Here is a 17,935-nt window from a genome sequence, read left to right on the forward strand (position 1 = left end):
TTTAAGACTTTCTTTTTCGGAAAGGCTTGTGTTTAGGATTAGCTCAGGTGATCCTGAACCTATTACAGTATTTATGCTGCTTTAGGTTTAAAGGGCCCATGTTAAGCTAAATCAACTTTTCTGTGCTTTAAACATCATAAAAGTGCTATTAGGGCTTCATACACAGGCCCAAAGTGTATTTTTCATTATTTCCCTCAATCATTAGTTAGAGGGTGATTTGCTCCTTTGTTACTGCAGGGTGAGCCCAAACACCTTGCTCCAATTTGATGACGTGTTCCCACTTTGATGACAAATTTATTTGACACGACACTGAGCTGGAGAAGCCGCGCCTCCAGGAAGCTCTCTGCCATGATTGACATGTAAACAGACACGCCCACGAAGGTGAGCATTTCAGCGTCCTTCGCACAGTGCTATGTATGTATTTTCTACAGTCTATGTATGTACCGGTGAACGCCCCGCCCCCATGCTCTGTCTCATGTTTATAAATCAGCATGAGCTCAGCTACGGAGTGGGTGGGAGGAGGGCGGGCCGTCCTCTGGCCCTACATCACCGTGCGCGGAGGAGCAAGTCAGTGTCCCGTCTATAGACACGCCCACTCATGAAAATGCATAAGTAGGCCACAAATCAGCCTGTTTGTAAATTTGCTCAGAAAGTAACTTTTCAGAGACTAAAACTCTGGAAAACAAGTGAGTTTGGGAAAATAAACCTCAAATATTATGTTTTTGGGATTCTTAGAACAAATGGAGATGAATGATGAAAAATAGCATGACATGAGACCTTTAAGTTGCAAGGTCACCTTTTCTGGTGCACTGATCGTTTTTTCAATGTTTAACCTGCATCTATCTAAACATGAATTTGGGATACTTTAATCATCTCTCTCTCTCTCTCTCTCTCTTTCTCTCTCTCTCTTGTCATCAGTGATTCCCCTTTCCTTTATAGTCCTCTCCAACAGAAACCCTGGCTTTGGAGCTGACATTTCTGATCTATGGTTCCCAGTCCAAACAGCTTGTGATATTTTGCCTGATGCTGCTCTGTTCTCTCCTTACTTTCAACAATACTAATTGGTGAAGACAGATGGCAACCAACCAGGATTCTACTGGTGGCTTTATTTTGTTATGTCTAATTTTTCCTCTACATCATCACTTATTTTTGCTGAAGGGAAAATATGATTTCATTTTTCTTTAAAAAACAATGAGACGACTTGTGCAATGAGAAGCCAATGTAAGCCTCGCTATGTTTGAGAGTTACATCACAAAAAAGTAAATAGTTCTGTTCTGTTGAGTAACTTGGACATATCATTTTCACCCCAAACAGTCCACAGATGGTACTAGGGCTGGGCGATATGAACCAAAACTCATATCTCGATATATTTTCTCTAAATGGTGATGTACAAAATCATTTTTAACTCAATAAAGTCAGACCAAAAAGACAATTCTAGGTTAAAATGCTAATGCAAAATGTTACACAGGCTCGTTTATTGACAAAAAGCTACAGAGTATGTGACACTTTTAGCTTGGACAGCATGTGTGAGTGAGTTATGTAGTGTGGCTTGTTTAGGGGAAGGTCTGGGTTGATTTTCTATACCGCCAAAATAGAAAACTCAATATGTCTTGAGTCTCGATAAATCTCCCAGCCCTAGTTGGCACTGTAGATCAATGATTCCCAATCTTTTTGGTCCCGTGTACCATCATGTGTACCCCCTCTTCATATAAAAAGTACCCTTTCCATAATTTCATATACTTTTTAATTTGTGGAACAGTTGGCTTTCCTAACCCCCTAACTGTGTCTCAACATGGGTTCCCTAAGGCTTAATCTACACATTCAAAACAATGACTGGAATTTATTTAAAAAAAATACATTTATAAATACTATGCAACTTTTATATGATTACTTCAATAGTAAGTAAATACAGTATCCTTTGTAAAATATAGTTAATTATTGTCTCCTATAGTCAGAAGTGTGGTTAAATGACCTCTACAGCAAAGAAAAATCAGGTTTCAATAAATTACAAGAAAACATAGTATTTTATTAAGCGATAGTACAGTTAGTTTGTGGTCAATTGTTAAAAAAAATAAAAGGAACTTGGAACATTTCCCAATTATTTTTTGATTAATTTTTAAATCTTTCCGAGTACGCCCTGCAATGTGCTCCTGTACCCCTGTTTGGGAACAACTATTTCCTTTTCCTTTCCACATATTCTATCCAATGCCCTCTTGAGCTCTCCTTTACCAGAAGGCTACTCTCATTGGGGATTTGGGGGGCGTCTAAGTGCTGCTGGATGTATGATTAGGTCTGTCAGGTTAGCGATCTTAGCAAGCAGCGAGCTATGACATTTATTTTTCAAACCTCTGACCCTGAGGATAAAAAATGCATGTCTCAAGCTTAGCCAAGGCGGTTTGGGTAATCATTTATGCCAGTGTCTTCAGTCCTGAGTCTTGACCTTACTGGTTGGGTGTCTGACAGGTGATGCATGATGCCTCGACCCTTCCTCACCCCCCCCCCCTTGCTCCTGTACACACCGCTCTTTCCTTAACCCCAACAGGACACTGTCAGGCTGTCCCGTCTTTGAGAAGCACCTGTCTACTTCATACCTCGACCTGGAGTCGGTTCAACGTACTCACCACCCACCAACACCCTTAGGACTCTTCTCACTTTATTCATCATTTCAAAGGTGTAGTGTAAATCGTCTCATTGTCCTACCTGCTCTTTATATATCTGCACTCTCGACTATTGTAGACATGCCACTTTGTCATATGCAGAGACGTGTGCCATCAATTACCTCCAACAGAATCTGTGATAGCATATCAAAATGTCATCTTCTACGCCAGAGGGATGTCAGCTGCCTGTGATTGATGGGGATGGAGGCGTGTGCAATTAGATAAATCTGTGTGTGATATAATTAAATGAACAAAAGTGATGCACATTTAAGGATTAGAGCTTAATTTCTATGAGCTGCCCCTAAAAAACGGGCCAGGAATTACCGATGTATGAAAGTTAAGGACTTTTATTGTCTTAAGGAGTTTAACCTTGCACTCGTGCAGAGTTTGAGATGGAGGCAGGGGGAGCATTGCTTTCATTACAATACATTACAGTTTTTAAAAATTCATTTAAAAAAAAATAAAATTCTTAATTAGCATTGGGCAGTACATCGTGATTGAAGGTATATCAAGTTTACTATCTTGGCGATATAGAAAATGACAATATTGCATATATCTATATATTTTTAACATGTTTTTATTCATACAGTCACCCAGTACAAAAAACATCAAACAAGTATTTAAGATTATTCATAAAGTACAGTCAAACATTGTCCATACAATTTCAACATATTTCTGAGACATTTTTATAGATTATCTTGTATTAAAATACTAATTTTAATAGTCATTGCATGCTCTCGTTACTTCTCAGAACAGCCTGAAAAGCACATTTAGATGGATTTATGAGTGCATCCTAACCCAGATCTTCCCATAAACAAGCCACACTATGAAACTCACTCACACGTGCTGTCCCTTAGAGGACAAAAACACTAAAGTGGCACATATTGTGCAACTTGTGCAGCTTTTTTCATCAGCAAATTTGTCTTTTTGGTCAGACTTTATTGAGTTAAAAATATCAAGAATAATAACATATCGCCATTTTCAGAAAAAATATTGAAATATGAAATCTGGTCCGTATCACCCAGCTCTTAATATAATGTACATAACATAAAAATATTTTAAGTGCCAAAAAACACAGTGATGTACAAAATATATATGAAATAATTTATTGTTCTTTTCAGAACTTTTGAGAGATTTTAGGTTGGTTCTTTTTCTTTTGCAAAATTCTTCTTCACAATGTAAATGGTGAAGCGACACTGCACCCAGCAGTTCATGTATGGTACTGCAGCAAAACCGAAGTAGAATGCAGCCGTCGGCCTGATTTTATCATTAATTTACAACATTAAACAATGTGATAGATGCACATTTTTGTAGTCAATAGGGATGTAACGATTCACTCAACTCCCGATTCTCTCACGATTTATTTTACAAAATGGGACTGTAGACAAATGATGACTGAAAAATATTCCTTTATTTTTGTTGGGAAACAAACTACAAAATACTGTACTGTTTCCTTTTATTTTTCATTGTCAAAGGAATCCCTTGATAAACTATTCAAAACAATGCAATTTAACTAAAAATAAATCTTGAATGAAATAAATAAAGGAATAATCCAAATGAAGTAGAAGCCTATTAATTTAAATTCTGGTTCTATAGTAAACAATGCAAAACTGCATAATAGTTCTTTTTCTTTTTAAAAGTGCAACTGAAAATGTATTTTGTGCCTTAACAATTGGACTTTAAAAAGAAAAAAAAAAAAAACAGTCTGCATTGTATTTACGTCAGACATTTGTTTGGACCAGCAGAGGGCGCTGGTAACCCAGTAGTCGGTTGGCATGCAGTTATTCTAACAGCGAAGAAGAGATGCTATGCGCTAGCAGACAGAGCTAATAGAAAAACGTGACTTTTACAGATATTCACATAATATTACAGATATTCTTTCGGTGCCAAAGGGGTAAGGAATCATTTATGAACATGTTTAAGAGTAGAAGGCGGCCAGAAACAATGTAGTAGCAGATTCCGCCCACCGCCTCGGCATTTGGACAAGAGAAGGATAAATAAATTCCGCCCTCTGCTGTTTAAAAAAGTACTACGATTCAATTTTCAGAGAATCGATGTGAACCGTGTACCTATGAATCGATTTTGAACTGCCTTACGATTAATCGTTACATCCCTAGTAGTCAACATTATCAATTATGTTACTTATCATTTTTGCATTATTGTATATGTTACACATATTATGGTTGGCACAAATCTCAAGACGATCTATATATTTAATTGTAGTTTTTTCTTTTACCCCCCTACTTGCAAGAATCTTAAACGTCACCTATGCTTGCACTTAGTGAGCAAAAGGAAGGTATTTGGTCATTTTTAATCACTTTTAGGCGAAAGCATTTAGAATTTAGAAGAAGTGCAAGAAGGAAGAGGGAAAAAAAAGTGGCACTTTGTTGTAGACCCATTTATTTTAGTTTGCTGTTAAATTAGGTGAGAAATTTGTTTCGATCTCCTCCTCTGAGAAATAAGGAGCAAAAGGAACTTCAAGGTAAAAAGGATGGAGTATCTCTATAGTCTGTGGTCGATGTATTTGATACGGTGCTAATTCTGTTACCTGTTATTTAAACAGCGGAGCGACATAAAAACACAAGCCACTGTGTGATCCAGGTTTGAAACCGTGCTCTGTACCGTCAGTGCCTGGCAAAGCGTTGCTGATGGATTACGTCTAAGTTTCAAAGGCCACTGTGTGTAGCCACCGTTGCTGTCAGGATGACAGCAGGCCTAAGAAAAAGGCCTGCTGGTCATTTAGAGGTTGGTTTACATTTAAAAATCCAGAGAGCTTAGCACCGCCATAAAACACTGCAGGTGGACATAATGCTGTGTCAGGTGTTTGGGTCTGAGCCAGATGTTCTCTTTAACCGCTACTACCGAGCCGGCTCCCGCTCTATTCCCCTTCTGTCTGTTCTGTGCAAATACGCGTGTGTGTGCACCTGCATGTATGTGCCAACATGAGCTGCAGCACACACACACGCAATTGTGATTACCCCAGCAGCTATTGCTCCCCATTAACCTCCCTACCCTCCTTACGCAGAGCTCTCTGCTGGCTCATAAGCTCTACACAGTAGGACATTGAGAGATGCGTGTTGCCAAAAAAGCAGTCCTCTTGTTGAACTCTGACACCAAACAGCTGACATGGCACCTTTCGAAGAAGGTTTTTAACTCATTGCTAACACATAAGGATAGATTTCTGGCAACCACCTCAAACACAAGGTCTTTATCTTTTACTTGACATAGACAAAAAAATAATATCCATGGTAATGCTGAAAGCGCAGTATCGATTCAGATTTCCAGAAAACATTCAATTCACAAGGGCCCTTTTCAATTTGATTCATTATTCAATTAGATTTTTGATTCAGTTAAGAATATTTCAGTCACAGTAAATATTAGAAAAGTAACTTACGATTGAGTATTAGGACCACAATAAAATAAAATTAATAAAATTAAGGAAATATTTGAGAATAAAGTCGTAATTTTATTAGATTGGAGAATAGAGCAGTTATTTTATGAGAATCAAGTCTTAAGAAACTCATAATGGTACAGCGTTAAGAATTCTCTGTTGATGTGAACGCAACCAACACCGATAGCCCTTAAATCGATCACTTCCAGCCAGTTCCTCCTCCACAAAAGAGGCCATTTGCTTCAAATCAGTCTGGTTCTTTCATCAGAACAAACACACGTCTCCAAAGTGTTATTAAAGTCCTTTAACTGATAACAGTGGTGATGATGGGCCAAAAGGCTCAGTATTTTGTTTATTTTTCAATTTCAATCTTGAAATATTGTGACTTTAATCTAACAAAATTACGATTTTATTAAGATACGATTTTACTCTTATAAAATGACAACTTTATTCTCGAAATATTATGACTTTAACCTCGTAGTGCCCAGATTTTTTTTAATTTAAATGTGGCCCTAATACGCCGTCGTAGTAGCTAACTTGGTGCAGTACTAAATACATTTTTGCTTACATGAAGAATTGAGCCCACAGCACTGCATTCCACACAGTAAAAAAGACGTATATAATGATAGATTTTATGATATTATGAATCAATATCAGGCCATCAAAAACAAAATTGAGTTAAACAGATTAATGAAGTGTGTTCATCATGCAGTACCTGATTATCTGCTGCATCTGAAGTCGATCTGGATCAGAGGCTGAGAACGTAGTCAGGCTGGTACCAGCTGGCACGCCTTCCTCAAAGCGTATGTGTTTGGGGTTTGTGGGAAAGTAAGGAGCTTCATTAACATCCTGGACAGATATGGTGACCCCAGCTGTGGACTGCAAAGAGGACTGAATGCCGCTAGCGAGATGGGCCTGGTTGGACACCACCACAGTCAGCATAAAAGCCCGGTTCATCTCAAAGTCTACAGGCTGGAGGGAGAAAAAGAGAGGGGAACACAGTTGGATATATTTTAAATACTTTTCTGTTGTTTAACTGGTTGTACTGATACATTCTGTCATTTCTACAGAGTTGTAACTAAACCTTCTGTCTGTTAGAAATACATAATAGTAATGTATTATTATTATTACTATTTAATGCACATTAAAATGTGTCACGTCCAAGTATAGTCATACATAAAATACAAGTAAAAAGTAGCTCAATTAAATAGTACTCAAAGTGAAAGTTAATAGTTACTTTCACCCCTCACATTTATTTTTGGGAATAAATCTTGCCACAGTTCCCTTGCATACAGTAAACATCTCATGTATAACTTTAAAAATGTATCTATTTTCCACAGTCATCCGTATAAAATAAAAAAAGGTTTGTCAAAATGTACAATTCTTTTAAAAACAAATAACACCAATTAATTTAATTCAAAATAAATAAAATTCTCATGCTCTAAGTATCTAAGTAAACAAAAAAAAACAATAATTTACCCAGTAAGGGTTGGGTGTCGAACTGTAACAAATTACTTAACTTTTTTAAAAACGTATTTGAGTACAAGTAAAATGACTTGAATATTTTTTGAATATACTCAAAACAAAAAACAAGTACCCATAAAAGCAACTCAATTACAGGAATGTGAGTACTTGTACTCGATTAGTTTCACCTCTGTGTATATGTAATACATTGTAAAGTGAGTGCATTTATTGGAAAATGATTAGATGCAAAAAAAAAAAAAAAAAAATGTGTGTTTTCAGATGCTAAGAGCAAATTCCTAAACAGACAGATCATATTTACTGTTGCAACATTGAGGTTTGATGAAGACATTAATATCTGAGCACATTTTACAGCAGGCATTACTTGGGTTTTGGAGCTGAGAGGCAAACCGTGAGCACCGCTTTGGATTCAGATATAAACCATTAATGAGGTTTGCAAGGTCACTGGAGTCGATGGTGTTTGGATCCGTGTTGTTTCCACTGTGTACATACAGTACATGTACGGCACATATTTATGTGTGCATACATTTGAAATGGTGCACTGATGCATCGGGAGCTCATTATGTTCAAGGCTCTTAGATCTAAAACCAGTGGTATTCTGAGCACAGGGAATGACCACAGCATAGCTCTGGGCTAACTAAAACACACACATACACACAAGAGACACTTGGGGCAAGAGGTCAATAACGGGACTTCTATCTTTGCCCATAAGCCACCACATCTCATCTGATAGATTCCAGTCTTTTTTTCTTTTACCTTATTTGTGTGGATGACTTATCATCACCTTCTCCAGAGATGGCAAACGTGCTAGTCTTCAGTACTCAAGTAAAAGTATAGATACTTGAATCAAAAATGACTCTGGTAAAAGTCAAAGTATTGAAGATGCTCCCTTACTTGAGTAAAAGTAAAAACGAACATGCCAGTATACTTTACTAATAAGACAGGGTTTTTAAACCAACAAATTCCATATCTTTAACTTCTTTAAGAACTTGTAGAATACTGGTACATGGAAAAAAAGTTACATCTGTTACATTTGAACATTTGGAGAATTTATCATGCATAACAAATACAATTTGTAAATAAAATGTGTCGAGAAAAAAAAAAGTGCTAATGCGCAATAAAACCCAGAGTTTTAAGAACTTGTTGGAAACTGGTACATGGAAATAAATTACATATGTTACCCTATCAACACCTGGATAATTTAGCACTCAATATGTGCAAAGGCAGATTGTTTTGAAAGTTAATATCACAGATAATATCTTTACATTCAGTATATCGATAGTCCAGTATATAAATGATCCAAAGCGCAGCGTGAGTGCTCACAATCAGTTTCCCTTTTAGCAGCCGTATATCACCTCGTATCCCCTTTATGGGATGATCAGACGTGTTTGTGATCCAATGTTACGGAGCGGTTGGACAAAACAAATGACTATCGTCTTAAATGGACTTTTCCTTTGTTCAGAAGAGGTGAGGATGACAAAAAAAGAGACTCAGCAGCTACTGTGAGTGTTTGAAACAGCTGACAACTGACAGTTTACTTCCCTTCGGCGCAGCGCAAGCGCTGACAATCAGTTCCACTTTTAGGAGCCGTTACAGCCTCGTATCGCCTTTATGGGATGATCTGATGTGTTTGTGACACAATGTGGCGCAGCAGTTGGACAAAACAATGGACTATCGTCTTAAATGGACTATTCCTGTGGTTAGAAGAGATAAGGAGGAGAAGGAAGTGACTGTTAATGATTTACTCTCCTGCTGCTGTGATACACAAACCCTGAAGCAGCATTTGTCGGACTCACAATCACAACAGCCTCTTAAATACCCACGTGTTTTACTGTAATATGCAGTTTTTTGGCTGAAAACAATAACAGTAGTGTGTGGATAGCAAAAGACAATCGCTATAGTAATTAGCTGTGGCGTGGAGTTGGCGTCTACAAACACGCCCACTCAAGCATATACATGAAGGCCCCAAAACAGCCGGTTTTTAGAAGCTGTCTGAAAGGAACTTTTCAGAGGCAAAAACTCTGGAAAATTGGCGAGTTTGGGAAAACAAGAAGACATAGTCATCAACACCTCCAGCCATTATAACTCACAACCTTTTCCTAAATGTCCTAAATCTAAGAACTTAGATGTATACATAGAAGATATTATCACATCAAAATATAAAATGACTAACTATCTTAAATGATTTTTAAGAAAAGTTTTGAAGATACCTCGAACAGAGTAAAGAAAAACAGAACATGGGCAATAACTCTAGAAAAAATAATTGCGCACTTGTCATTTTCAAACTCCATCAAGGTATTGATACCCTGAAGCCACACACTAAATTTGGTTGTCCAATCTTAAACAATTTCTAAGAAAAGCTGTCCCCCTTTAACATACCTCGAACAGAGTCCAAAAAGCGGAACAAGGTCAATAACTCCAGAAAAAATAATTGCGCGCTTCTCATTTTTGAAATCCATCAAGGTATTGCTATCCTGAAGCCACACACCAAATTTGGTTGTCCAATCTTAAACGATTTCTAAGAAAAGCTGTCCACTTTAACTCAAACGGACGAACGCTCAGATGGATGGACGGAGCTCAACCTATATCCTCCTTCATACTATTTAATACTATGTTGTTGGGGTTCTTACAACAAATGAAGATGGGTAAAAAATAGCATAATACTGGATCTAAGTACAGTAACACAGTATTTGTAGGCTGTTATTTGTCACCTCTGACCTTCTTATTGTCTCACCTCACCTTCCTGTAATCCATCCCCTCTTCTCAATCCACATAATTCTCCCATTGCTCCACTACTTTCTCCTGTCGTAGTCTGTGTTTATTGTAAGCTTTGGATTTACATATTTTAGTGACTCATTCAAAGCAAGCAGCTCCAATTTGTGCATCTCCGTGAGTACATGTTTGTCTTCGGGCTCTATTACAGTGTGGCAAACTGAGAATACATCTCAATAAAGTCCCCCAGAGAGCTGTATAAATGTGTAACATAATGTAGGAAGGACCTCGGCCCCTTGTTTACACAGGAGCCCAAATCTCCTATGAGAAACTTGACGCATACCGTGGTGTCAGTGAATGGTTGTGTCTGTGTTTGCTGCAGCCCACCCTTTTGGTAAAAATAGGTACGGTACGGCATCTTATGGCTGCTTGACTTTACCTTTCACAAGTTATTTGATGTGAATGTGCTGGCTCCCATTTCCCAGAGAAGCCCGAGCCCCTCTGTTTTCTTGTTGAGACAGTCTATTGCTTGTTCCTTCCCAGGGGGTGTCCTGTCTCTTATTTTATCATTTCCTGATAACCTCCCATGGGTCTGGATGCAGGCTCACGGCTACCCAGCTGCCTACTGAATTTTACATCAGGGAAGGAGAGGAATGGATTATAAAAGGCAGTCATCTAGAGATAATGAAGAGAAGTGAAATGCCAATGATCATTGTTTAGGGTGCTGTGGGATTAATAGAAGAATCCTATTGCTTTTTTTTTTTCTCCAGCAATATTCTATGATGCAAGATGTGCTTTGCAAGAATCGAATACACCAGGGGTTCTCAAACTTGGGGTCAGGATCCTATTTGGGATCGTAAGACACTGGGAGAAGGTTGCCAGAAGCCTTCAAGAAGCCCATTTCTGCTTGTTTTTACCCTTTTACTGCAACGACACCAAACTTGCCATATTTCAACCCATTTCCATCACTTTTTCTTGCCATATTTTTGTTTCTTTTAATGCATTTTTGCTACATTACTCCTATTTCTGGCACTTTTCCATCAAAATTAATTGTCTTTTCTGTACATTTTTTCCACTTTCAATACATTTTCGGCACTTATAAACCCTTTCCACCACTTTTCCCACCTAATGTTGCATATGTTGACCCATTATTGTCACTTTTAACCTCTATTCACCATAATTCATGCCTATTTTTGCCAATTTAAACACATTCACGATTTGTGAATTTTTGTGCATTTTCTGTCTGTTTTTGGCCACTCTAATTTGCACATTTAAATCAATTTCTGCGGCTTTAAAATTCCATTTCACATCACCTTTTCCACCATTTTTGGTCACTTTCAACCCATTTCATTTTTGATTAAAACAAGGATTCATATCTTTATGATGACTCTAAACTATGGTGCAAATAATAATGCACTTCCTGGATAACAGTGGATTTTACACAGATGAATAAATAAATGTGGTTATCACAGATTTATAGAACAATGGATCATCATTTTGCTGACTTTATGGATGAACCCCAACACGCTCTCCCTTTTATTCCCCCTTAGAGATAACCCTGTATCCAATGTCCATGCCTGTGTTAAGCCACCTTCATGTACAGTGGGGGCCCCCGGATTCTTCATTTTGGGGCTAAAAACATTGAGAACCACCGAAATACACCATGAGAATACTTCAAGGTCCTCGGGGTCATGCTAACAAACAAACCATTACTTTAATTTCAATGCAGTGTGAATGAGTGCACTGATTCTAATCCTGAAAACAAGACACTTATCCAGTGTAGAAATACCACTAGGAAAGAAAACAACTATTACACGTGTACATTTTCCCTTATTTTGGTCTAAATGGATAAAAACTCTGTCGAGGAGAAAAACAGGCACAGCGAACTGTTACAAGTTGTTTGCTTTGTTGTTGCTGTCATTTACTTCTGCCTTTAGAACATTATGAGTGTATAAAAACTGCTGCCATCGTAATTGAGAAATCAATACCTAATTTGCTACAGTGGGAGCAACAGCCATTAAGTCAAAGTCTGGACTTAGTGTGTGTGTGGGTGTGTGCGTTTGTGTGTGTGTATGAGTTGTTTCTGTAGGGCGCAGTAGCCTCCAATCTCTCATTTGGACACAAAGGGGCATATGAAAGGCAAAGACAGCAGCTGGTTCCCATTTAGCCCAGTATGCATGTGAGGCTCTCACTTTAATTCAGATGGGATCTGACAGACATTAAATATATATATATATATATATATATATATATATATATATATAAAGGCTGACTTTGTTTTTCCTACGAGAGCCTGCAATGGGAGTTGACAATGTTTTGACATCCTGGGATCTTACCTTTACCACGGTGACCATCCCATCGTTGCTGACAGGGTCCGTGCGAATGGTGAAGTGTCCAGATGGGTCTCCGCTGATGATCCTGTAAATGGCGTTCCAGTTTGGAGAGTGTGGCTGGTCCGCGTCAATCACCGTCAGATTAGCTACCACCACGTCCACCCTGTTTTCTGGGACCTCACCAGAAAACTGCAGAAAGTCGGAAAGCAGAAAAGCAGTTTTTTTTTTTAACCATACCTGAGGTGATGCCACTTTTAGTTGTTATGCTGCAAAGAAGTGGAAAAAATTGCCAGTGGAGCTGAAGTCAGCATCCAATATTCACCAACCAATCCATGTTAAAGCCACTCTCTTTCTCTACTGTGTATGACTGAGAGAGATGTATTTAATCATATTATTGTTGATTTGGTTTTTACTGCTGATTATAAATGTTTTTACTGCCGATTTTAATGTTCTTATTGATTTTTAAACTTTTAAATGTTTTCTGTTGCACTTTTTAATCACGTAAAGCACATTAAATTGCCTTTGTGTATGAAATGCGCTATAAAAATACATTTGCCTTGTCTTGCCTTTCGAGATTCATAGAACCACATACATGCTAACCTTTAACGGCTAGGTGTGCTTTGAAAGAATTTGAACTAGAATAACTTTTCACTGGCATTTATTTATTTGTTTGTTTTTTAAACAAAAGTTTTTTAAAAAAAACTCATGGACTTACAGTATCTCAGCTTGTAATCTTTATTAAATTCCACTCAGTTACGTTGGGTTGGTTTCTTTATTACCCCTCAATTGGATCGGATCTAGTTTGCGTAATTCAAAGTGACATTTCTTTAAAAATGGCGGTGCCCAACCATTTGGACTATCTGTATCGTTACTGGTGGGGATAGAAATTTCGGTAACACTTTACTTGAAGTTTTATACATAAGATTGACATTACGCTGTCATTATCTGTCATTAGCATGAATAAAGTGTCATTAACCTGTCATTAAGTGTCGTTCACTAACAACACTTAATGACAGCCTTCACAACACCTTGTTCATGCTAATGACATATATCATGTCATAATAATAATAGTGTAATGTCAGCCATTATGTATACAATTTCAAGTAAAGTGTTTCCAAAATTTCTTTAAAGTGTAAGATTTAAAGTGTGAATAATCACAGGATCACTGATCTAGAACTGTAAATAACTGACAAAGTGAATATTTGGCTCTTTGCTCTGCTTTTTCACTCAAGCCCTTTATCAAAAATAAATAAATAGATATATATGTATGTATGTATGTATGTGTATATATATATATATATATATATATATCAATAGTTTTTATGAGCCTAATTACAATCTGACGGGTTTCTCTTCATGGTTCATAATTTCCATGTGGTATCTCTTGCTGAAGGGTCTCAGGCATTCAGGGTCAGTTTCAAACATCAAGGCTTTTGTTAAACATCACATTTTCTTGTCTTTTTTAATTGCTAGCCTTCAAGAAAGAATTAATTGCGTTTTTTATTATCATGTTGGTTCTGTATCTCAGTTTATATTTTAAGTGAAAATTACTGTAAAGCCCTTTGTAAATAAAGTTATTGCCTTTAATCAAAATTAGGGTCTCAGGTATCCAGGCTTAATTTGAAATATTACGACTTTTGTTAAAAATCACTTTTTTTCTTGTCTGATTTAATTGTCAGCCTTAAAAAGAAAAAAAAAAAAACATTTAATTGTGGTTTTACTATCATGTTGGTTCTGTATCAGTTTACATTTTATGTGGAAATTCCTTTATATCTTAAAAAAACAGTATGCAAATCAAGTTACTGCCTTTAATCAAAACATTTTCCTTTTTACACATTTTCTTTTCACCACTGCAGAGTCCTAAAAAAACAAACAAAAAAAAAAAAACAGTAAAGAAAATGAATAAAACACAAGCACGCTGGGGCCTAGTTTTCTAAAAAATTCTCTTCCTTAATGAGCAACACTATTTCATTCTTGTGAAGGCAGGGATAACAAATACAGGATATTGAGGGTTAAAAAAACTGCCTGACTGCATTGGAGTGTTTTTAGTTGTCTCCATGCTGTACAAACACGTGCTTTGTTGTGATAAGCCTGATAAAGAGTGAGCGGCTGTCTGTCATCTGTCTGTTATGGTGGGGATTGATCAAAGCTGCATGAGCTCAGGGGGATAAAAACCTCCAAAGAACCAACTATCTCCAGCAATGAATCCTCCCCATAACTCCTGTTAAAGACAAGGTGACCGTAGCCCTGCCCACACACACACACACACACACACACAAACAAAGCCATATCTTCTTCCCCCTAAAGGTTAGAGGAGGCACTTCGTTGTAGAGGCGACACCATACAGTGGCAGCGTGGGTAACAGGCGTGAATGAGCTACTGAGCCGCTTATATGTGAGTGTAGGATATCAAAGAGCAAAGCCCCAGACCAAACACTCCATCGGACTGTAATACCCTGCCTGGCAACCCGGCACCAACCCAGCAAACAGCCGACAGCAGCAGGGAGATTAGTGGTTTCCGTCAGGAGAGCTGTTCAAAGTCTCAATGACATTCTTAAGACAACAGACAAGTAGCGGTGGTCTCGATGCTCTGCCTGCTTTGCTTTGGGTGAATGCAAAGGCTCTGGTATGTTAGAGTAAGAGCCAGTCTTTTTATGGGTATATGTGTACGATACGCCAACATTTGTGAAATAATCGTAATTTAAAAAATATGTTGCTGTCGTAACCATAATTAAATTGTAATTGAGTTGAGGTAATTGACTTTGTAATTGTATTTGCCTTGAAAATTCTATAAAAATTGTCAATTATACAGTAATTTAACGCAAAACAGGGGAACCATGTTATAGTTCTACACATATGTAGTTAACAATTACTAAAATATAGTTTCATATCAAGCTTTCCCACTTTTTACTATTTAAATAAAATATATAAATCAACACAAAAAAAAGGCTCAGACGTCAACACCAAAAATATTAAAACTTGTATTTTCATTGATTACGAAGCCGAACAAGGTAATAAATAGATAGGAAATAAATGAGATGATAGTTTTAAGTGTATTTTACAGCTGATTAGTACCCATTATTAGGTTATTTATTTCAGGCTGGGTAATTGTGATTCATTCTAATTGAACTTTAGTAATTGATAACGTAATTGTAACTGACTTTCTCAGGATTTAAAAAAAAATATTGTTATTTAATTGTAATTGGAAAAAATGGTGGTCACTGTAATCGTAATTGAATTGTAATTGAACATGGGTCAGCCAAAACAGTGTGAACTGTACTTTTCAACGTCATTTCCTCGTATCTTAAAAGAAAAGGGAGAAATGTGGGACTTTGCATAAAAGCTACTTTATCGTCATAAAGCAATGAGGTCATTCCATGTCATTTCATGGTCTAAAATATTATGCATTTTTTACCAATTGTTCAGTGATTATTTAATAGGCACACTGTAAATTTGTAGTTTGAATGGATGAATACTTTTTGAGATATGGACAATTTAGTGAAAAATAAGGACGAGCGACACATACCTCGTGTGTCGATTTTCGCTCGTCCTTATTTTTCTTCCGTTTTCAGCTTCTAATACCTCAGGAACTACGCTACATAGAAAACTGAAATTTGGTATAGTAATACATACACTCTCCCAGAATATGCAAACATATCTGCTATACATCAAATCTGGTGGACATGCCAGGCCATCAAATTTGGAAAAAAAGTTTGTCGAGGTTTCGGGCTCTAACATGTTTGAACCTTCAGTAAACAACTTTACATATGTCTCAGCTCCCTGTCCTTTTATAAGCTTTGAGCTACTGTATGTACACAGACTGTTCACATCACTAAGGATTAGTCACATATATGCATTGGTTCTTAAGTGACAGTCTCTTGAAATGTGAAACAATTCTTTGTTGAATTGGTTGAAATGACATGGAATCACCAGTGTTTATTTGTTGGTTTTGGCAGAAATACTAACTTACTTAATGAATTTAGAATTTTTTTTTTTAAACCAAAGTTAGATCTTATGACATAAAACATTCCATTAAATTTTGGAGGGGATTTGGCTCAAAATACTGATTCTGGATCAGTTAGAAAAATCAAAATTTTTTTATCTCTCATCAATGGCGTAATTAATGGATCTTTATGAAATGTATGAATCTTTAAAGTGTGAATAATCACGGTACAATGATCAAGATCACTGATCCCGATAACTGCAAATATCTGGAAAAGAGAATATTTGGTGTTTTTTGTAATTAAAAATAATAATAAAAGTGCAAGTATAAATGTGCCTCCATTCAACAGAGTATGATTGAATTTAGTCAATATTGCATTTATTTTTTTTAATGTTATATACTGTATATACATTTATTAATTCTATTCTTGCTGGGGTTTGTACAGAATCATACTGGCTGCATTTTATTTCATTTAATCCATATCTTTGACATAATGTACACACACACACACACGCACGCACGCACGCACGCACACACACACACACACACACACACACACACACACACACACACACACGCACACACACACACACACACACACACACACACACCTGTCTTTTGTGTCCTGGAAAAATGGGCCACACAGTGATGGTGTTGATGAAATATTAATAATCAACATTAAAGACAAATTCCCCAAACTTTTTTTTTTTATATCTGGGGCACATTGGAAGCTATAAGGGCTTTTTTTTGCAAACGCTAAATATTTGCATAATGACCTGCATTTCCAACAAAATGACTTTTATGCTTTTCTTTTCACTTGGATGATTTATGAAGAGAACTGGTAAAAGTGGACAGCTAACTGGGTCTCTAAACACTCCTGTTTATCCACACTATCTATGACAGACTTATGTGATGGAAATAGATGGAAACACTGTGCGACACATTTTTACCCTTTTTATGCAACTACAGTACACCAAACATATTTTAACCTACTTTCATCACTTTTTCTTGCCATATTTTTGCTCCTTTTAATGCATTTTTGCTACATTACTCCAATTTCTGCTACTTCTCCATTAAAATTCAATGCCTTTTCTGTACATTTTTTTCACTTTCAAGACTTTTTCGGCACTTGTAAATCATTTCCACCTCTTTTCCCACCTAATGTAACACATGTTGACCCATCATTGTCACTTGTAACCTCTTTTCACCAAATGTCATGCTTTTTTTATTAATTCAACCAATTTCACCATTTGTTAAGCCCATTATTTGTCAGTTTAAACTAATTGTTGCTACTTTTAAGCAAATGTTGACACTTCAAACTCTTTTTACCACTTTTCCCGTCCATTTCTGGCCACTCTAGTTTGCAACTTTTAACCATTTTCTGTGGTTTAAAAAAAAACATTTTTTCCACCATTTTG

General features: G+C 36.9%; 1 protein-coding gene across 2 annotated transcripts in view; it reads right to left on the reverse strand.

The window, feature by feature from the left end:
- Positions 1-17,935, reverse strand: part of LOC114466795 (cadherin-4-like) — a 393,955-nt gene that overhangs the window by 21,752 nt on the left and 354,268 nt on the right. For both annotated transcript variants that reach the window (XM_028452546.1, XM_028452545.1), the window contains 2 exons: positions 12,579-12,764; positions 6,764-7,020 (listed from right to left, as the gene is read on the reverse strand). In XM_028452546.1, the coding sequence (XP_028308347.1) occupies positions 6,764-7,020; positions 12,579-12,764 (443 nt within the window). The remainder of the gene's footprint in view (positions 1-6,763; positions 7,021-12,578; positions 12,765-17,935) is intronic.

The sequence above is a fragment of the Gouania willdenowi genome, chromosome 7 (genome assembly GCF_900634775.1).
Source record: "Gouania willdenowi chromosome 7, fGouWil2.1, whole genome shotgun sequence".
NCBI classification, from domain to species: domain Eukaryota; kingdom Metazoa; phylum Chordata; class Actinopteri; order Blenniiformes; family Gobiesocidae; genus Gouania; species Gouania willdenowi.